The 23,565-nt window shown below is 42.1% G+C and overlaps 1 protein-coding gene across 2 annotated transcripts; it reads left to right on the top strand.

Annotated features, from left to right (window-relative positions):
* Nucleotides 1-10,364: 10,364 nt before the first annotated feature.
* Nucleotides 10,365-21,535, top strand: znf622 (zinc finger protein 622). Of its 2 annotated transcripts, none has more exons than XM_014139083.3 (8): nucleotides 10,365-10,491; nucleotides 11,091-11,154; nucleotides 11,349-11,930; nucleotides 12,128-12,403; nucleotides 13,469-13,631; nucleotides 13,882-13,997; nucleotides 20,401-20,544; nucleotides 21,007-21,535. In XM_014139083.3, exons 2-8 carry the CDS (start codon nucleotides 11,103-11,105, stop codon nucleotides 21,138-21,140), a joined length of 1,467 nt encoding a protein of 488 aa, XP_013994558.2. In that variant the 5' UTR covers nucleotides 10,365-10,491; nucleotides 11,091-11,102; the 3' UTR covers nucleotides 21,141-21,535.
* Nucleotides 21,536-23,565: the final 2,030 nt, after the last annotated feature.

Genomic DNA, 23,565 nt, shown 5'->3' with positions numbered 1-23,565 from the left:
GGCAACCTAAATCAAACATTCGATAAGATTGACAGACGTAGCAAAAAAAGGACAAATTTAAGGAGCCTCCAAAGAGGCTGAAAAATGTAATCCCTACAAATAATTTGCAGGACACCTGGAGAGGTGGGGCGGCAGCGTAGCCTAGTGGTTAGAGCGTTGGACTAGTAACCGAAAGATTGCAAGATTGAATCCCCAGCTGACAGGTACAAATCTGTCGTTCCACCCCTGAACAAGGCAGTTAACCCACTGTTCCTAGGCCGTCATTGAAAATAAGAATTTGTTCTTAACTGACTTGCCTAGTTAAATAAAGGTACAATTAAAAAAAGATTACGATTCAACTACAAAAGACTACTCCTTTTTTTCTCAAAGTAAGAAACCCTATTCAAGGACTGACTACATTTTTATTTAAAAAAAGACACAACAATTTACTAGGTTAAGAAACTCCATGACATAGTGATATTGGATTATTATTAATTACACCAACAGAAAATTCACTTAGCGCAGAATATGGAGAATGAACAGAGTGCATCAAGACCCGAAATGTATTAACTATACAGTTGAAGTCGGAAGTTTACATACACTTAGGTTGGACAGATTGTTTCACTAATGAGTCACTGTATCACAATTCCAGTGGGTCTGTCACGTCCTGACCAGTATAAGGCGTTATTTGTTATTGCAGTTTGGTCAGGACGTGGCAGGGGGTGTTTGTTTTATGTGGTTCGGGGTTTGTTGGGCTATGTTCTTGTTAGTTTATTTCTATGTTAGTTCTAGTCTTTCTATTTCTATGTTTAGTTAATGGGGTTGACCTTCAATTGGAAGCAGCTGCTCTTCGTTGCTTCTAATTGAAGGTCTTATTTAAGAGGGGTGTTTTTTTCTATGGGATTTGTGGGTAGTTGTTCTTTGTATAGCCTAGTTGCCTTACAGGACTGTTTCGTCGTTGTTTTTGTATACGTGTTTGTTTTGGTTTTTCCTTCTTTCTGCCTAATAAAAAGAAGATGAGTATACACACACCCGCTGCATTTTGGTCTAATCCGTACGACAACCGTGACAGGGTCAGAAGTTAACATACACTAAGTTGACTGTGCCTTTAAACAGATTGGAAAATTATGTCACGGCTTTAGAAGCTTCTAAAGGCTAATTGACTTCATTTGAGTCAATTGGAGGTGTACCTGTGGATGTATTTCAAGGCCTACCTTCAAACGCAGTGCCTCTTTGCTTGACATCATGGGAAAATCAAAAGAAATTAGCCAAGACCTCAGAAAAGAAATTGTTGACCTTCACAAGTCTGGTTCATCCTCGGGAGCAATTTCCAAATGCCTGAAGGTACCACATTCATCTGTACAAACAATAGTACCCAAGTATAAACACCATGGGACCACGCAGCCGTCATACCGCTCAGGAAGGAGACGCGTTCTGTCCCCTAGAGATGAACGTACTTTGCTGTGAAAAGTGCAAATCAATCCCAGAACAACAGCAAAGGACCTTGTGAAGATGCTGGAGGAAACAGGTACAAAAGTATCTATATCCACAGTAAAACGAGTCCTATATCGACATAACCTGAAAAGCCGCTCAGCAAGGAAGAAGCCACTGCTATCAAGGCACAAGGCGAGACCCAGATGCAGACACAGGAGGCAGATGACTGGAGTCTTAATCCAAAGGAGTAGGCAAGAGAATGGTCGTGGACAGGCAAAAAGGTCAAAACCAGATCAGAGTCCAGGAGGTACAGAGTGGCAGACAGGCTCGTAGTCAAGGCAGGCTGAATGGTCAGGCAGGTGGGTACAAAGTCCAGAAACAGGTAAGGATCAAAACCGAAGGACTAGAAAAAGGAGAATGCAAAAAGCAGGAGAATGGGAAAACTGCTGGTTGACTTGGAAACATACAAGATGAACTGGCACAGAGAGACAGGAAAAACAGGGGTAAATACACTGTGGAAAACAAGCGACAGCTGGCGGGGGTGGAGACAATAACGAGGACAGGTGAAACAGATGAGGTTGTGACAACTGCTCCGAAACCGCCATAAAAACGCCAGACTATGGTTTGCAACTGTACATGGGGACAAAGATCGTACTTTTTGGAGAAATGTCCTCTGGTCTGATGAAACAAAAATAGAACTGTTTGACCATAATGACCATCGTTATGTTTGGAGGAAAAAGGGGGAGGCATGCAAGCCAAAGAACACCATCCCAACCGTGAAGCACGGGGGTGGCAGCATCATGTTGTGGGGTGTTTCGCTTCAGGAGGGACTGGTGCACTTCACAAAATAGATGGCATCATGAGGCACGAAAATTAGGTGGCTATATTGAAGCAACATCTCAAGACATCAGTCAGGAAGTTAAAGCTTGGTCGCAAATGGGTCTTCCAAATGGACAATGAATCCAAGCATACTTCCAAAGTTGTGGCAAAATGGCTTAAGGACAACAAAGTTGTCACGTCCTGACCAGTATAAGGGGTTATTGGTTATTGTAGTTTGGTCAGGACGTGGCAAGGGGTATTTGTTTTATGTGGTATGTATTTATGTAAGAGGGGTGTTTGATTTATGTGTTTCGGGGTTTTTGGGTAATGTTCTTGTTTTGTATTTCTATGGTTTTCTATGTTGTGTATTTCTTTGTGTTGGCCTGGTATGGCTCTCAATCAGGAACATCGTTGTCGTACATCGTTGTTGCTGATTGAGAGTCATACTTAGGTAGGCTGTTTCCCCTGTCCCTTTGTGGGAAGTTGTTGTTTGCATAGCTGTGTGTGTAGCCTGCAATCCTGTTCATTTGATCGTTTTCTTGTTTTGTTTAATTTTGTGTTCAATAAAAGTCACTATGAGCACTCGACCCGCTGCGCCTTGGTCCACTACGTACGACGACCGTTACAAAAGTCAAGGTATTGGAGTCTCCATCACAAAGCCCTGACCTCAAACCTATAGAAAATTTGTGGGCAGAACTGACCCAAGTTTAACAATTTTAAGGCAATGCTACCAAATACTAATTGAGAGTATGTTATCTTCTGACCCACTGGGAAATAAATAATTTTCTCTACTATTCTGACATTTCACATTCTTAAAATAAAGTGGTGATCCTAACTGACCTAAAACAGGGAATTTTTACTAGGATTAAATGTCAGGAATTGTGAAAAACTTAATTTAAATGTAGTTGGCTAAGGTGTATGTAAACTTCCAACCTCAACTGTTTAAACAGAAAAATAAAAACCATTACAGATGTAGACAGACTGAGGAGAAAAGCTGACCCCAGATATAATTTGGAATGCTTTTAAGGCATACATTAGGGGAATGATAATCTCATACTCGGCAAAAGTTAACTCTCAGAAATGTAAGTTAAAGAAAAATAAATCACAATCTTAGAAAAAGTCCATAAAAATCTTTACAAGGTACAGAAAATAATAAAATGTCAGAACTTAAGTAGGAATATGATATTTTACTTTTGAAGAGAGGCAACAACTAGGTTAAACTCAAATAAAGCATACTACTTAATGGCAAATAAACCTGGTAAACATCTCACAGACCTCACAAAACTAATACATGTCAAACCACTTATATTTTTAAAAGATAAAGATACAAATGCCTTAATTAGAAATAATGTGATTACTTACAATTTTAAAAGGTTCTATAAAAATCTATATGAATCAGAGTTAATTAAAACTCAGAAAATAAAACTTCCATAATGCCATGTGTGTATACCCCTTTAAATAACAGTTGGACTGATCCTACAGCCTTCTGAGACTCAACAACCCTGAAGCAATAATCAGCAGTCCCCTGCTGATTACAGACCCATAAGTTTAATAAATTGTGACAATAAAATGATAGCAAAGTTCATAAGCAATAGAATGGCAAAAGGCTTACCAGACTTGATTCATATCAAACAAGGTTTATAAAAAATAGACACTTACAAATACAAGAACATGTTTGTTTAATATGCTAAAAAACAAGATATAGATTCATCAATAATGGCTGTTGATGCCGAAAAGGCTTTTAAAAGGTCTTGAATGGCCTTTTCTATTCAAAACTTTGGAAGCTTTCAACTTTCCAGCTGAAATAATACATTGAAATAACATATTATTTAAAGCAAAAATATACACAAATAATACATCTGATTACTTTAGAAAGGTGTACAAGACAGGGATGTCCTCTCTCCCCCCTCCTTTTTTCAGTGGCAATTGAACCGCTTGCAGAAAGAATTAGACAGGACTCAAATGTAACAGGTATTAGTATAGGTAAACATGCACATAAACTAAACTTACTTGCAGATGATCTCCTGATATACCTGACCAATATTGAAAACTCAATGTCCCTCTTGCTAAAAATATTTTAAGAATACTCGTGGAAATTAACGTGGAAAAAAACGAAATAATGCCAATAGGAAAAATAAAAATAATAACTCATGGTCTACAGCAATCCTTTAAGTCGACCACAAAAAATATAAAATACTTAGGATGCTTAATAAGTGACAATAAACAACTTTATAAAGATAACTATCCTATTACGCAACAACATGAAAGCATACTGTTACGCTCGTCGTTTGAATGAGACCAAGGTGCAGCGTGGTAGGCATACATCATTTCCGTTAATAACAAGAACATGCAAAACCGAACTTAACGTTCTGCAGGCTACACAGCACCTATGCAAAAACAAGATCCCACAATCTCAGGTGGGAAAAAGGGTTGTCTAAGTATGATCCCCAGTCAGAGACAACGATAAACAGCTGCCTCTGATTGGGAACCATACTAGGCCAACAAAGAAATATAAACATAGATTTGCCCACCCAAGTCACACCCTGACCTAACCAAAAGGAGAATAAAACAGACTTTCTAAGGTCAGGGCGTGACACATACATTTTATAGGTAGAATAAACTTCAGAATGGCAAGGTTCCCAAAGTTTTTATATTTACTCTCGGTAATACCGAAGACAATCTTTAAAAAAGTGTACTCAGTCATAACAGACTTTATATAGAGCCAGCGGGGTGGTGGCACTGGAATCCTCATCTCTCCCAAGTGGACATTCTCTCTTTCTCCCCTGACCCATCTGTCTATCTCCTCATTTGAATTCCATGCTGTCACAGTTACCAGCCCTTTCAAGCTTAACATCCTTATCATTTATCGCCCTCCAGGTTCCCTTGGAGAGTTCATCAATGAGCTTGACGCCTTGATAAGTTCCTTTCCTGAGGATGGCTCACCTCTCACAGTTCTGGGTGACTTTAACCTCCCCACGTCTACCTTTGACTCATTCCTCTCTGCCTCCTTCTTTCCACTCCTCTCCTCTTTTGACCTCACCCTCTCACCTTCCCCCCCTACTCACAAGGCAGGCAATACGCTTGACCTCATCTTTACTAGATGCTGTTCTTCCACTAATCTCATTGCAACTCCCCTCCAAATCTCCGACCACTACCTTGTATCCTTTTCCCTCTTGCTCTCATCCAACACTTCTCACTCTGCCCCTACTCGGATGGTATTGCGCCGCCCCAACCTTCGCTCTCTCTCTCCCGCTACTCTCTCCTCTTCCATCCTATCATCTCTTCCCTCTGCTCAAACCTTCTCCAACCTATCTCCTGATTCTGCCTCCTCAACCCTCCTCTCCTCCCTTTCTGCATCCTTTGATTTTCTCTGTCCCCTATCCTCCAGGCCGGCTCGGTCCTCTCCTCCTGCTCCGTGGCTCGACGACTCACTACGAGCTCACAGAACAGGGCTCTGGGCAGCCGAGCGGAAATGGAGGAAAACTCACCTCCCTGCGGACCTGGCATCCTTTCATTCCCTCCTCTCTACATTCTCCTCTTCTGTCTCTGCTGCTAAAGCCACTTTCTACCACTCTAAATTCCAAGCATCTGCCTCTAACCCTAGGAAGCTCTTTGCTACCTTCTCCTCCCTCCTGAATCCTCCTCCCCCTCCCCCCCCCTCCTCCCTCTCTGCGGATGACTTCGTCAACCATTTTGAAAAGAAGGTTGACGATATCCGATCCTCGTTTGCTAAGTCAAACGACACCGCTGGTCCTGCTCACACTGCCCTACCCTGTGCTTTGACCTCTTTCTCCCCTCTCTCTCCAGATGAAATCTCGCGTCTTGTGACGGCCGGCCGCCCAACAACCTGCCCACTTGACCCTATCCCCTCCTCTCTTCTCCAGACCATTTCCGGAGACCTTCTCACCTCGCTCATCAACTCATCCTTGACCGCTGGCTACGTCCCTTCCGTCTTCAAGAGAGCGAGAGTTGCACCCCTTCTGAAAAAACCTACACTCGATTCCTCCGATGTCAACAACTACAGACCAGTATCCCTTCTTTCTTTTCTCTCCAAAACTCTTGAACGTGCCGTCCTTGGCCAGCTCTCCTGCTATCTCTCTCAGAATGACCTTCTTGATCCTAATCAGTCAGGTTTCAAGACTGGGCATTCAACTGAGACTGCTCTTCTCTGTGTCACGGAGGCTCTCCGCAGTGCTAAAGCTAACTCTCTCTCCTCTGCTCTCATCCTTCTAGACCTATCTGCTGCCTTTGATACTGTGAACCATCAGATCCTCCTCTCCACCCTCTCCGAGTTGGGCATCTCCGGCGCGGCCCACGCTTGGATTGCGTCCTACCTGACAGGTCGCTCCTACCAGGTGGCGTGGCGAGAATCTGTCTCCGCACCATGCGCTCTCACCACTGGTGTCCCCCAGGGCTCTGTTCTAGGCCCTCTCCTATTCTCGCTATACACCAAGTCACTTGGCTCTGTCATATCCTCACATGGTCTCTCCTATCATTGCTATGCAGACGACACACAATTCATCTTCTCCTTTCCCCCTTCTGATAACCAGGCGGCGAATCGCATCTCTGCATGTCTGTCAGACATATCAGTGTGGATGACGGATCACCAGCTCAAGCTGAACCTCGGCAAGACGGAGCTGCTCTTCCTCCCAGGGAAGGACTGCCCGTTCCATGATCTCACCATCACGGTTGACAACTCCCTTGTGTCCTCCTCCCAGAGTGCTAAGAACCTTGGCGTGATCCTGGACAACACCCTGTCGTTCTCCACTAACATCAAGGCGGTGACCCGATCCTGTAGGTTCATGCTCTACAACATTCGCAGAGTACGACCCTGCCTCACACAGGAAGCGGCGCAGGTCCTAATCCAGGCACTTGTCATCTCCCGTCTGGATTACTGCAACTCGCTGTTGGCTGGGCTCCCTGCCTGTGCCATTAAACCCCTACAACTCATCCAGAACGCCGCAGCCCGTCTGGTGTTCAACCTTCCCAAGTTCTCTCACGTCACCCCGCTCCTCCGCTCTCTCCACTGGCTTCCAGTTGAAGCTCGCATCCGCTACAAGACCATGGTGATTGCCTACGGAGCTGTGAAGGGAACGGCACCTCCATACCTTCAGGCTCTGATCAGGCCCTACACCCAAACAAGGGCACTGCGTTCATCCACCTCTGGCCTGCTGGCCCCCCTACCTCTGAGGAAGCACAGTTCCCGCTCAGTCCAGTCAAAACTGTTCGCTGCTCTGGCACCCCAATGGTGGAACAAGCTCCCTCACGACGCCAGGACAGCGGAGTCAATCACCACCTTCCGGAGACACCTGAAACCCCACCTCTTTAAGGAATACCTAGGATAGGATAAAGTAATCCTTCTACCCCCCCCCCCCCCCCCCTTAAAAGATTTAGATGCACTATTGTAAAGTGGTTGTTCCACTGGATATCATAAGGTGAATGCACCAATTTGTAAGTCGCTCTGGATAAGAGCGTCTGCTAAATGACTTAAATGTAAATGTATATGGTCTAGTAAAATTCATAGAATAAAAAGGAACGTTTTACATCTTCCTAAGTCTGAGGGTGGTTTTAATCTTCCAGACTTGGAATTGTATCAACTTGCTTTTACTTGCGACATCTAATTAAATGCACTAAAGAGGAACAATGGTACATTTTGAAGATGTGCATGCGCATCCCCAGAATATTTTCATCTGTCTATTTTCAAAGGATAAAGCTAAGAACATTGACAACTTCATAGTTAAGAACACTATAACAATATGGAAGAAAATATAATATATTCTACAAGAACCAATAAATTGGTCTACATGGAAAACTAAAAGCATAGAAACCGTAAATGACAATGTAATAGGAAATATATTTATTTCCATGACAGAATTAAAAAGAAATTTTGGACTGTCCAATGTAGATATTTTCAAATACATGCAACTTAAAAGTTTAATATCACGAAATGTCTTGGACGATCTTGAGGGAATTCTATTTGGAGTCAGAAAAGGATATTCACATGATAAGTAAGATATAGAAAACCTTGTAGATAGCACATCCAACTGAAAATCTCTTAGAAAAAAATATAAACTATTGCAACCAAGACTTTAAAAAATAACTGATATTGGGAATGTTGAAACATAACTAAGTTAGCAAAAATGTACACTTCATTCAGTATAAACTCATTTATTGAATTTATTATACAAGAGACAAAATTCACTAATTCCACAGCACAACAAAAATGCGTTGGCCCAAATGCATATTAATGTAATTTCATATTTTAGTCATTGCAAGTCCACACTCATAAATAGAAAACGTTACTACCAGCCTCAAATAAACTGGGGTTGAAAATACTCAGTTGGGGTTCTACTAACCAAATATGTTCAGTTTTTCAGGGGAGCTGTGTCGAACAGCTTGCTGGTTATTACTCTGTCTATATTGTGATGCCTACATTTATTCCTGCATGTTATATTAATCCCCAAAAAATAAATGAATTGACGAGTTTTGTATTGAATTTCAGCTGGAGAAACAAAACACCTTAACACATTTTTTTGCTTACCCTAGTGTGAAATAAAACCCCATTCCATACATGACTTTGAAATCGTAAGCTCTATGAAAACTGAATCTGATGAGCAGAATGTAAGTGGAGAGGTTTTACGTCAAAATAAGCTAGGATACACTAAATTGTGTTTTGTCAGATGAGGCCAATTTTGGAGGGTTCAGGCACACCAACTGACAACAGACTTGCAGCACGCTTATAGGGAAAGACATTCAACAAGCACAGCACATACACAAATGGCTGAGAGAAATTGATGATAAAAAGATTGTGGGAGCTGTTTTGTTAGACTTCAGTGCAGCTTTTGACATTATTGCTCATAGTCTGCTGCTGGAAAAACATATGTGTAATGGCTTGATACCCCTGCTATATTGTGGATAAAGAGTTACATGTCTAAGAGAAAACAGAGGGTGTTCTTTAATGGAAGCCTCTCCAACATAATTCAGGTAGAATCAGGAATTCCCTAGGGCATCTGTCTAGGCCCTTTCATTTTTTTCAATCTTTAATAATGATATGCCACTGGCTTGGAGTAACCCTGGATTTTACTGTCATGGTCAAAACATATTGATACAACAGTAGTTACGATGGGGAGAAGTCTGTCCATAATAAAGCACTGCTATGCCTTCATAACAGCACTATCAACAAGGCAGGTCCTACAGGCCCTAGTTTTGTCGCACCTGGACTACTGTTCAGTCTTGTGGTCAGGTGCCACAAAGAGGGACTTAGGAAAATTGAAATTGTCTCAGAACAGGGCAGCACGACTGGCCCTTGGATGTACACAGAGAGCAAACATTAATAATATGCATTTCCATCACTCCTGGCTCAAAGTGGAGGAGAGATTGACTTCATCACTACTTGTATTTTTGAGAGGTATTGACATGTTGAATGCACTGTCTGTCTAAACTACTGGCACACAGCTTGGACACCCATGCACCCCACAAGACATGCCGGTCTCTTCACAGTCTACAAGTCCAGAACAGACTATGGGAGGTACGCAGTAAAAGACCAGCAACACTCCGTTTAATTCAGTGCCCCATGAAATGACACCATATATGGATCCTACAGACCCTACTGAGTATTCCCTACAATACTTTTACTGTGCACTTACAATCGTTTTTGCTCTATAAGCCAATATACATTATATTCAGGGGCTCCCGAGTGGCGCAGCAGTCTAAGGCACTGCATCTCAGTCCTAGAGGCTTCACTACAGACGCCAATTCCAGGCTGTATCACAACCGGCTGTGATTGGAAGTCCCATAGGGCGGTGCATAATTGGCCCAGTGTCATCCGGGTTAGGGTTTGGCTGGGGTAGGCTGTCATTATAAAGAAGAATTTGTTCTTAACTGACTTGCCTAATTAAATAAAGGTTAATAAATAAAAATATATTTCATATATAGGGATTTGCATTGGGGGCATTTATTTGACCTGAGAACATGTTGTAAAACCCAAATGTAATGCAAATGTCACTTAAATATGAATCATTGTTAATGTTTAGACATTATGTTTAATTTATCATGAATAAATACAGGGTATTGAAACTTTTCTACTGTTTCGTGGATTACTTTTATTTTGAAAATGTCCGAAATTCCATGACCTGGAAATACTTTTTTAGTGTCGGTGACGAGGCGCTGAAACCCACGTGTGGAGGAAGACAAGTTTGCAGTCATTGGCATAAACACATAGTTACGTTCCACATTTTCTTCAAGGAGGGCTTTGAATTGGTAAGAAAACTGTGATTTCATTTGTCAAGTGTGTACATTGTTTGTTTGTGATATCCTTTCTAGCTGGAAGTTAACTGAAGTTTCAGACATCTAGTTAATTAGTGGCCAAATAGCTAGCTACCGATTAGCCTAGCATTAGCACGTCATTGCTCACGTATATTTCGCTAATTCTACCAAGCCAGTGCCTTGCTGGCTGCGCTTGCCTAGTCAAAATATGTTTCATGACGGGATCAAAATATTGTCACCTGTAGCAAATCACATTTTAATTGTCACATGCTTCGTAAACAGGTGTGGAATAACAGTGAAATTCGTACGGGCCCTTCTCTACCAGTAACGTTAACTAGCTAGTCAGCTAGAAAGGTGTAATTTAAACGTTACAGCGATTTTGTTTTTCATGGGAGATATATCTGGTTGAGAAAGTCCTGTTCATCCTACCAATAATAATTAAAACAACTTTTTCATTCAGTGATAGCCGTTTGTACTCATGAAGCATAACTAGTAAGCTACCACTGCATGTAGCCAGGTCTGTAGCTAACGTTAAACCTTTAATGTGAAAGTGGTTACATTTGGGACTAACTACATACTTTTTTTGTGCTCAGGTTGACTTTAGAATGAATATTCCCATTAACTACGACGACGAACCTGCCCCCACAAAAGTTCATGGTAAGTGGAAATATAGAGGTAACGTTAGCCTCGTATAGTCCAAAAGATGAATATATATCCTTCAATGGTACACATCTGCAATAGTTACTGTTGGTCAATGGTCATTTCAATAAATTATATAAAGCCATTGATTCTTGAAGAATAGTAACTATAGGGGAGCCACTGTCGGCTAATCTTCTTGTTTATCTTTCTAGCCACAACCATGTCCTCGTACACCTGCATCAGCTGTCGTGTGGCCTTCGCAGATGGTGAGGTCCAGCGTGCCCACTACAAAACCGACTGGCACCGTTACAACCTGAAACGCAAAGTTGCCGACATGCCCCCTGTGACTGCAGAGAACTTCCAGGAGCGTGTGCTGGCGCAACGGGCCGCCACCGAACAACAGGTGACTGGTGCCACTGTCAGCGAGGGCTGTGCCACGTGCAACAAGAAGTTCTCCAGCTCCAATGCCTACCAGAACCACCTGCAGTCCCACAAGCACCAGCAGGCAGAGAAGCAGGCCTTGCTGGCAGCCCAGAAGAAAGTGGAGATGATGAATGAAAAAAACCTGGAGAAGGGCCTCGGGGACGACGGCAAGGTGGACCACAATGCCAAGAACGAAGCGCTGCAGCAGGCCCTAAAGCCGCCACAACGGCCCAATCCGGAAAAGGCCCAGGCCTCAGGAATGGAGGTGCCAGCAGCGGATAAGGCCAAGCCGGAGAAACCGCCCAGGCTGCAATGGTTTGAGGGGCAAGCGAAGAAGATGGAGGGAGAGGAATTGGCCACAGCAGAGGAAGGTATGATGTCTAACTCAAGTAGGCCTGAATTAACTTGTGTAGGATCTGTCTGGATTGCCTGAAGAGGTGGCCAAGAATGTGTTGACTTCTGTGAAGATGATTGTAATATCAAAACGCCATTCCTTTTTGTCAGCATTTCTGTGGTTGTCTTGGGTCTTCTCTGTCTGTCTCCATTGTCAGTTTCTTTATTTCAGAAGAGTGGGAGGACGTGGATGGCGACAATGAAATGGATGATGATGACTTCGAGGAAGATGCTGATGAAACCATGGAGCACGAGGAAGGGGATGGTGCTGCTTCGGCCTCCCCCCACCCCGCCGTTCTACCAGGGGCCATCCCCCCCACGGACTGTTTGTTCTGCCCCCACCACTCTCACTCACTGCTCAAAAACCTGGCTCACATGACAAAAGTGCACAGCTTCTTCCTGCCCGACCTGGAATTTCTAATCAACCTCAAGGGACTAATTTGCTACCTGGGTGAGTGGAAGTCCATAAGTGTCATCAAGTCCTCCATTGTTCTACCAAGAGTGGCTGAATATCTTTACACCGTTAGCTTGCTCGATGGTTTATGCACCTTGGTTGGAAAGCATGTCTTTTTCTATAATCATGTCTTGCCTAGGGAAAATAACCTGTAGCTAGGGTCTAGAGTTTTACCTCGTCAGGTTTTCAGACGTAAAACTGAATGTTTTTCTGACCACGTATTCTTTGTCTTCAAAGAGCACCTTGGTTGAACCCCCTAGCAACAAAAAAATGAACACCTGTTGTCTTTATTGACTGTATTTTTTTCATTTATTCTTTTAGCCAGGGAGTCATGCTGAGACCACTTGACTCTTTTGCGAATCAGTCCTGCATGAACACATCAATAAACAGCAATTACACTATACATGCTGTATCATGTCCGGCTGTGATTGGGAGTCCCATAGGGCGGCGCACAATTGGCCCAGCATCGCCCGGGTTTGGCCAGGGTAGGCTGTCATTGTAAATAAAATCTTATTCTTAACTGACTTGCCTAGTTAAATAAAATAAAAATGTCTATATACACATAAATTACACAATGCATGAAAAGCAAACACAATTGTATGAAACAAATGCTTTCTTCAGTAAAAAGGCCCTCTAACATCTCCCTGAATTGCCCTAGAGGCATCAACTACACAAACTAAGGCGTTTGAGATCATTTCATATGACGTCCAAAAAAACTAAAAGCAGATACCTAACTCTGTGGTGATTGAAGGGATCTCCAGAGTTGGCCATCTCTGGGTCTGGTAACTTATACGTCTGAAGGTAAACAATGAGGTAAGGTATGGCGGGTGTTTATGCCATACCTTACCTCATTGTTAAGCTTCAGGCGTGATTGTTTTATCTACCATAGTTGAATGCACTGAGTGTAAGTTGCTCTGGATAAGAATGTCTGCCAAATGTTTTTCATTTACATTTAGGTCAATCTAAACCTGAATCGGAGGAGTCTGTCTTGCATCATTTCTCTGCTATTGAAATCTCACTCATAAATCTTAAACATACTCATGTTCTTTCTTTGTGTTGCAGGAGAGAAAGTGGGCGCTGGTAAGGTGTGTCTGTGGTGTAACGAGAAAGGCCGCTCCTTTTACTCCACTGAGGCAGTACAGGGCCACATGACTGACAAAAGCCACTGCAAGCTCTTCACCGACGGAGACGCATCGCTGGAGTTTGCCGACTTCTACGACTTCAGGTAGATGTCAAATACCAGGGCTCCTATAGTCTAACCTTTTTCACACTACTGAGCAGAACCAAGTGCTTGCCTGGTTACAGCACTGTAGTTGCTGGAAAGGACAATATGAAGAAGAAAAATCAGAGCCAGCACACAATTCGAGTATGCATCGTAGTAGGAAAGGGGGTCTTCTGCCCATCACATTTTATCTTGATTGTAATTATATATTAGCAATTTCTCAAGCGGTCATTTTGTGAAATGTTGTTTGCAGGACAAGTTATCCTGACCAGAAAGAGGGAGATGATGCTGAGATGGAGGATGAAGAGTTGCCTGACGGGAAGAACATGGACTACGATGATGATACGCTGGAGCTCACCCTTCCCTCAGGTGAAATCAAATTATTTTCACATGCTTCGTAAACATCAGGTGTGGACGAACAGTGACATGCTTACTGACGGGCCCTTCCCATCAATGCAGAATAAAAAAATGAACACAAGGATTAAATGGGCATTGATAGCTTGGCTATATACAGTGCATTAGGTCAAGGGGTCTGAATACTTTCCTTTCTCCACATTTTGTCACATTAAGGCCTTATTCTAAAATGGTTTAAATCCTCTTTTTCCTTCAATCTACAAAAACTACCCCATGACAAAACAAAGTTTTTTAATAAAATATCACATGTATTCAGACCCTTTACTCAGTACTTTGTTGAAGCACCTTTGGCAGCAATTACAGCCTTGAGTCTTCTTGGGTAACGCGCTACAAGCACACCTGTATTTGTGGAGTGTGCCCCCCCCCCCCCCATTTCTTCTCAAGCTTGGTCAGACTGGATAGGGAGGTCTCTCCAGAGGACCTTATATAGACAGGTGTGTGCCTTTCCAAATCATGTCCAATCAATTGAATATACCACAGGTGGACTCCAATCAAGTTGTAGAAACATCTCAAGGTCTATCAATGGAGTTCAATTGAGTCTTATAGCAACAGGTCTGAATGCTTATTTAAATAAGGTATTTCAGATTTAAAATTTTCTAAATGTATTTTTTCCATTATGAGATGTTTCATTTAATCCATTTTAGAATAAGGCTGTAATGTAACAAAATGTGGAAAAAGTTAAGGGGTCTGTATACTTTCTGAATGCACTGTGTGGGTATATAATATTATACACACACAGTTCAGTCAAAGGTTTGGACACCTACTCATTTAACCTCTAGGGTAGGGTGCAGTATTTTCATGGCCGGATGAAAAACGTACCCAAATTAAACGGCCTACTACTCGGGCCCAGGAACTGGAATATGCATATTATTAGTAGATTTGGATAGAAAACACTGATGTCTAAAACTGTTTGAATGATGTCTGTGAGTATAACAGAACTCGTATGGCAGGCAAAAACCTGAAGAATCTAACCAGGAAGTGAGAATTCTGGTGCTTGTAGTCCTTTCAAGTCATTGCCAATAGAACACACAGTGAGTTAGGGTTCATTTTGCAGTTCCTAAGGCTTCCACTAGATGTCAACAGTCTTTAGAAAGTTGTTTGAGGCGTCTATGATGAACAGAGACCGAACAAGAAGGCTGGGAAGTTGTAGACCCATCAGTTCATTGGCGTGCGTTCATGTGAGAAGGGACCTGTGTTCCAAAATGTTTTTCAAGACACAGGAACCGTCCGGTTGGAATATTACTGAAGTTTCACGTTCTAAAGGCCCTAAAGATTGATGCTTTACAACGTTTGACATGTTTGAACGAACGTAAATAGATTATTTTTTAAACTTTTATTTTCGGTGCACTTCCTACATTTGGAGTAGCTGAACTGAACGCGCAAACAACGAGATATTTGGACATTAATTATGGAGTTTATCGAACAAAACAACATTTATTGTGGACCTGGGATTCCTGGAAGTGCCTTCTGATGATTATTAAAGGTAAGTGAATATTTATAATGCTATTTAATATTTTAGATGACTCAAATGCAGCTATCTGTATTGCCTAGTGTATTTTTCTGAGCGCAGTACTCAGATATTGCAGTGTTCTTTCCCAGTAAAGTTATTTTGAAATCTTTCACAGCGTTAGCATAAAGATGTTCATCTCTAATTCTTTGAATGACAGTTTAATATTTTATCAACGTTTATGATGAGTATTTTTTTTAAGTAGTCACCCTTTGCCTTTATGACAGCTTTGTATGCTCTTGGCATTCTTTCAACCAGCTTCACCTGGAATACTTTTCCAACAGTATTGAAGGAGTTCCCACATGCTGAGCACTTGTTGGCTGCTTTTCCTTCACTCTGCGGTCCAGCTCATCCCAAACCATCTCAATTGGGTTGAGGTCGGGTTATTTGATGTAGCACTCCATTGCTCTCCTTTTTGGTCAAAAAGCCCTTACACAGCCTGGAGGTGTGTTTTGGGTCATTGTCCTGTTGAAAAACAAATGATAGTCCCACTAAGTGCAAACCAGATGGGATGGCGTATCGCCTCAAAATGCTGTGGTAGCCATGCTGGTTAAGTGTGCCTTGACTTCTAAAATCACAGACAGGTCCATAGAGCTCTGAGACAGGATTGTGTCGAGGCACAGATCTGGGGAAGGGTACCAAAAAATGTCTGCAGCATTGAAGGACCCCAAGAACATAGTGGCATCCATCATTCTTATATAGATGTTTGGAACCACCAAAACCCTTCCTAGAGCTGGCCACCTGGCCAAACTGAGCAATTGGGGAAGAAGGGCATTGGTCAGGGAGGTGACTAAGAACCCGATGGTCACTCTGAAAGAGCTCCAGAGTTTCTCTGTGGAGGTGGGAGTACCTTCCAGAAGGACACCCATCTCTGCAGCACTCCACCAATCAAGCCTTTATGGTGATGTGGCCAGACAGAAGCCACTCCTCAGTAAAAGGCACATGACAGCTTGCTTGGAGTTTGCCAAGACACCTAAAGTCTCTGGCAATAAAAAAACAAGATTCTCTGGTCTGATGAAACCAAGATTGAACTCTTTGCCCTGAATGCCAAGCATCACGTCTGAATGAAACCTGGCATATCTCTACGGTGGAGCATGGCGGTGGCAGCATCATGCTGTGGCAATGTATTTTTTTCATCGTTATTCACTGGGAAACTAGTCAGAATTGTGGGAAAGATTAACGGAGCAAAGGACAGAGATCTTTGATAACCTGCTCAGGACCCCAGACTGGGACGTAGGTTCACCTGTCAACAGGACAACGACCCTAAGCACACAGCCAAGACAACGCAGGAGTGGCTTCAGGACAAGTCTCAATGTCCTTGAGTGGCCCAGCCAGAGCCCGGACTTGAACCCAATCGAACATCTCTGAAAACCTGAAAATAGCTGTGCAATGACGCTCCTAATCCAACCCGACAGAGTTTGAGAGGATTTGCAGAGAAGGGGATTACAAGTGTGCCAAGCTTGTAGCATCATACCCAAGAACACTCAAGGCTGTAAGCGCTGCCAAAGGTGCTTCAACAAAGTACTGAGTAAAGGGGCTGAATACTTTATGTAAATGTGATATTTCAGTAAAAAAAAATGTATGTTTAAACATTTCTAAACATGTTTTTGCTTCATTATGGGTTATTGTGTGTAGCTTGAGGGGGATTTTATTCATTTTAGAATAAGGCTGTAACAATGTGGAAAAAGTCAAGGGGTCTGAATGCATTGTGTGTATGAGATGCTGAATGCCATTTGTTGAGTTTGGAAATTTACCGCCGAATGTTTACGAGAGACTTGCAAATGAACAGTTTTCATGCATGCTTGTCTGAAGGAAAAATGGTACTGGCTCTGGAGCAGCATGTGTTGAGTCTGGAGTCGCTAGGGCAACTGTGCTTCTCGGTAAAGATGGGGGAAGAGCAGACGGGCTGAGAACAGAGGAGATAACATTTTTTTTAAAACACCAAGATTGCAGCTATACAGAACTCAACCAAAGGACTTTGACTTCTCAAACACAGCAGAAAGGTAACACTGATGCCCCGTCAATTTATTAATTAAGCCACTTAACTTAGACGGCAAGTTAAATTTAGCAGTCGCGTTAACACAGAATTAACGCATTAACAAATATCTTGCTGTGTTTGTAAATGCAGATCTAAAATGCTTATTGTAATTTCTCCTCGGCATCAGGCTAATTTTGTGCTTCAGTTGCACATCTAAGCTGGGATGAGAATTCACGAACGGGCATTCTATCAGCAGACAGCGATGACTTATGTGTAGTTACTTTTCTACGGTACTTTTCCAAGATTTGCCTAATGTTTTGCTCCAAGTTAATCTTTCTAAACTCAGGACCCTGTCTTTCAAAGATAATTCGTAAAAATCCAAATAACTTCACAGATCTTAATTGTGAAGGGTTTAACCTCTCTAGGGTATGTGGGACGAAATCGTCCCACCTAGTCAACAGCCAGTGGAATCGAGTGGCGCGATATTCAAATACCTTAGAAATGCTATTACTTCAATTTCTCAAACATATGACTATTTTACAGCATTTTAAAGACAAGACTCTCGTTAATCTAACCACATTGTCCGATTTCAAAAAGGCTTTACAACGAAAGCAAAACATTAGATTATGTCAGCAGAGTACCCAGCCAGAAATAATCAGACACCCATTTTTCAAGCTAGCATATAATGTCACAAAAACCAAAACCACAGCTAAATGCAGCACTAACCTTTTGATCTTCATCAGATGACACTCCTAGGACATTGTTATACAATACATGCATGTTTTGTTCAATCAAGTTCATATTTATATCAAAAACCAGCTTTTTACATTAGCATGTGACGTTCAGAACTAGCAAACATACCGAAAACTTCCGCTGAATTTACTAAATTACTCACGATAAACGTTCACAAAAAACAATTATTTTAACAATTATAGATACAGAACTCCTTTATGCAATCGCGGTGTCAGATTTTAAAATAGCTTTTCGGCAAAAGCACATTTTGCAATATTCTGAGTAGATAGCTCGCCATCACGGGCTAGCTAATTTGACACCCACCAAGTTTGGCGTTCACTAAACTCAGAATTACTATAAGAAAAATTGGATTACCTTTGCTGTTCTTCATCAGAATGCACTCCCAGAACTTCTTCATCCACAATGTTGTTTTGGTTCAAAATAATCCATAGTTATGTTCAAATATCCTCTGTTTTGTTCTTGCGTTCAAGACACTATCCGAAGGGTGACGCGCGGACGCATGTCGTGACAAAAAATTCAAAATATTCCATTACCGTACTTCGAAGCATGTCAAACGCTGTTTAAAATAAATTTTTATGCGATTTTTCTCGTAAAATAGCGATAATATTCCGACCGGGAGACGTCTTTTTCGTTCAAAGACTGAAAATGTAAAATGGACTCTTCACGTGCACGCGTGCGCCCGTCTCATTGTTCTCAGATCGACCACTATCCAAATGCGCTACTGTTTTTCAGCCAGAGACTGCAAAGTCATCATTCAAGGTTCTGGTGCCTTCTGAGAGCCTATGGGAGCCTTAAAGTGTCACGTTACAGCAACGTTACCCTCTGTTTTCGAGGGTATAGAAGGCCAAGAAATGGTCAGAGAGGGCACTTCCTGTACAGAATCTTCTTAGGTTTTGGCCTGCCATATGAGTTCTGTTATACTCAGACACCATTCAAACAGTTTTTTAGAAACTTTAGGGTGTTTTCTATCCAAATCAAACAATTATATGCATATTCTAGTTTCTGGGCAGTAGTAATAACCAGATTAAATCGGGTACGTTTTTTTTATCCGGCCGTGAAAATACTGCCCCCTACCCTAGAGGTTAAACACTGTTTCCCATGCTTGTTCAATGAACAATTAATGCACATGTGGAACGGTCGTTAAGACACTAACAGCTTACAGACGGTAGGCAATTAAGGTCTCAGTTATGATAACTTAGGACACTAAAGAGGCCTTTCTACTGACTCTGAAAAACACCAAAAGAAAGATGCCCAGGGTCCCTGCTCATCTGCGTGAACGTGCCTTAGGCATGCTGCAAGGAGGCATGAGGACTGCAGATGTGCAGATAACCTATGGTGGTCTGCTTGAAACGTAGGTATTACAGACTGGGTCGGGGAGAGGTTGGAAATGTCTCTGAAGACACTTGCCAGCTGGTCAGAGCATGCTCCAGTACGCAGCCTGGTAATCCGTCTGGCCCTGCGGCTCCCTTGTGAATGTTAACCTGTTTAGATTTCTTACTCACCGGCTACGGAGACCGTGTTCACACAGTCATCCGGAACAACTGGTGCTCTTATGCATGGTTCAGTGTTGCTTGCCTTTAGCTCGTCTGGTAGGCTCGCGTCACTGGGCAGCTCTCAGCTGGGTTTCCCTTTGAAATCCGTGATTAGTTTCCTGCATTAAAATCACCGGCAACTAGGAGTGCCACCTCCTTGATGAGCATTTTCTTGTTTTGCTTATGGCCCTACCCACTCGTTGAGTGCAGTCTTAGTGCCAGCATCGGTTTGTGGTAAATGGACAACTACGAAAAATATAGATCAATTCTCTTGCTAAATAGTACGGTGTACAGATTGTCATGAATTATTCAAACTCAGGAAACACTGTATAATGAATGTCTTGTAAATTTTGATTTCTGATATTTGACCAAATGTACGCAATTATGAACTGCCATTTGTCTTGGACACCTTAACATCTCTTTAGAATTAGCCATGATGGGCTGTCCTCAACTCCCTTTAGACTAGAGGTTTGCAATCTTATGCGCAAAGGGCCAGTGTATGTGCAGGCCAAAGCAGTAACGCGCCATATTAAACTAATCATCGCTTCCAACTAATACATATTTTCATACCTCGCTGTTTTTCCTCAGGTGCTAAGATCGGCCACCGCTCTCTGATGCGATACTACAAGCAGCGTTTCGGCGCACCCAGGACTGTGGCGTTGGCCCACAACAGGAACGCAGTAGGTCGGGTACTCAGGCAGTACAAGGCCCTGGGCTGGGGCGGAGACATGGGTAAGGGTCAACACTACACATCAACCATGATCCATGCAGGGTTGCACCTACACATTCACTACTGAGCTCTATACTTGAGTGAACCCATACGTTACTTAACACGTGCATATAGAAATTAATAAGCCACTCAATACATTAATTGAGTTTAATTTAGGGATAATCCTGAGTTCACTAAATTTGATTTAGAGATGAACCAATAGTCTTTATTTAAACTCTCATTCAAACCTTCAGTGTATACCTTTTTGTTCTACCCTTATGGAAAACCAATGTGGTTTTGAGACCTCAATTTTGAAAAAGAAAAAAAAACTGGAAGATATTTTTAATCTCCCACGTGACTATTTTGAAGGTGTTTGACCAAGGACGGTATGGAGCATGTGACCACAGCAGTAACATGCAAAGAGCTTAATACAATTAATTGGTGAACGGGTTTGGTCATTCATTCATTGCTTGCTTTCTGTCTAGGTAAAAACTCTTTCCATCAGAACCAGAAGGACATGAAGTTTGTCCAGAAGATGAAGTCAAGGTGGATGCTGAAGATAGGCATGGGCAACAACTCTAACAAACAGACCCACTTCAGGCTCCAAGTCATGTTCTAGTCCCTAGAGAGAGAATGCAGCGTCAGATCCCCATATACCTGACTCTCATATCAGGATAGTCCCTAAACCTTTTACGGCTAACGTCTTTTGCCCCGTTCAAAGATGTTGAAAACATTCAGCGCTCGTTATATCTGCTGCATATTGCAAAGGACTTCACCATGACATAATTATTTTCAGAGCCGTTAATATTTACTGGATATGTCATATTCTATTCATGATCCGAGGTCATATACAAAATACTGAGTTACTGTTTTGTATTTTGACAAATGGCTGTATATTTCACATCATGAAATTCTGACTTGGATAATTTTCTGTCTAATTCATGCTGTAATTCCAGCAAGTAATTGTTTATAAAATACAATTGAGGTTGAGTAATAAACATTAAGGAATTGTTATCTTTCTCTACTTTTTGTTTCACATCTGCCAAATTTAACTGATTCCATGGGTAAATATGACAATTTTATTCCCATTTGGATTGAGTTATTGAGGTTATGGGTATTTATTTGTGCAAACATTGACATCAGCACGTCTGCATTGTTATACTGCCAAATTCTCTAAAATGACATTGGAGGCAGCTTATGGTAGAGAAATGAACACAGAGCAAAAATAGAAATGCAATGTACAGTGTTGGTTTCATGTGCTGAAATAAAAGATCCCAGCTATGTTCCATATACAAAAATGTATTTCTTAAATTTTGTGCACAAATTTCTTTACATCCTTGTTGGTGATGAGTTGTGAGAGAATTTAATGTTCATTTCTCTACCATAAGCTGCCTCCAATGTCATTTTAGAGAATTTGGCAGTACAACAACGCAGACGTGCTGATGTCAATGTTGTGAACAGAGCCCCCCATGTTGGTGGTCAGATAATGGTATGAGCAGGCATAAGCTACAGACAGCGAACACGGTTACATTTTAGCAATGGCAATTTGAATGCAAAGATACCGTGACACGATCCTGTGCCATTCATCCTCTGCCATCACCTCATGTTTCAGCATAATGCATGGCACAATGTTGCAAGGATCTGTACACAATTCTTGGAAGCTGAAAATGTAACTCCGTGAAATTGTTTCCTGTTGCGTTTTATATTTTTGTTCAGTGTATAATGTTATTCCGATGCCCTAGAAAATAAACAAAATAGGCTAATTTTCTTGAATCATCCAACGTTACATTACCAAATACATTGTATTTTCACAACGAAATTAGCCTGTTTAGTTTTTTTGTTAAGACACTAACAGCTTAGAGACAGTAGGCAATTAAGGTCACAGTTATGAAAATTTAGGACACTAAAGAGACCTTTCTACTGACTCTGAAAAACACCAAAAGAAAGATTCCCAGGGTCCCTGCTCATCTGCGTGAACGTGCCTTAGGCATGCTGCAAGGAGGCATGAGGACTGCAGATTTTTTATTTATTTATTTCTTATTTCACCTTTATTTAACCAGGTAGGCTAGTTGAGAACAAGTTCTCATTTACAACTGCGACCTGGCCAAGGTAAAGCAAAGCAGTTTGACACATAAAACAACACAGTTACACATGGAATAAACAAACATACAGTAGAAAAAGTCTATATACAGTGTGTGCAAATGAGGTAAGGCAATAAGTAGGCCATGGTGGCGAAGTAATTACAATTTAACAGTTAAACACTGGAACGGTAGATGTGCAGAAGATGAATATGCAAGTAGAGATACTGGGGGTGCAAAGGAGCAAGACAAATAAATACAGTATGGGGATGAGGTAGTTGAATGGGCTATTTACAGATGGGCTATGTACAGGTGCAGTAATCTGTGAGCTGCTCTGACAGCTGGTGCTTAAAGCTAGTGAGGGAGATATGTCTCCTGCTTCAGTGATTTTTGCAGTTTGTTCCAGTCATTGGCAGCAGAGAACTGGAAGGAAAGGAATTGGCTTTGGGGGTGACCAGTGAAATATACCTGCTGGAGCGTGTGCTATGGCTGGGTGCTGCTATGGTGACCAGTGAGCTGAGATAAGGTGGGGCTTTACCTAGCAAAGACTTGTAGATGACCTGGAGCCAGTGGGTTTGGTGACGATATGAAGCGAGGGCCAGCTAACGAGAGCGTACAGGTCGCAGTGGTGGGTAGTATATGGGGCTTTGGTGACAAAATGGATGGCATTCTGATAGACTGCATCCAATTTGTTGAGTAGAGTGTTGGAGGCTATTTTGTAAATGACATCGTCGAGGATCGGTAGGATGGTCAGTTTTACGAGGGTATGTTTGGCAGCATGAGTGAAGGATGCTTTGTTGCGAAATAGGAAGTCGATTCTAGATTTAATTTTGGATTGGAGATGCTTAATGTGAGTCTGGAAGGAGAGTTTACAGTCTAACTAGACACCTAGGTATTTGTAGTTGTCCACATATTCTAAGTCAGAACCGTCCAGAGTATTGATGCTGGACGGGCGGGCAGGTGCGG

This window comes from Salmo salar, chromosome 14 (assembly GCF_965601325.2).
Source record: "Salmo salar chromosome 14, fSalSal1, whole genome shotgun sequence".
Lineage (NCBI taxonomy): Eukaryota > Metazoa > Chordata > Actinopteri > Salmoniformes > Salmonidae > Salmo > Salmo salar.
This window is presented reverse-complemented; position numbering and strand designations above follow the sequence as displayed.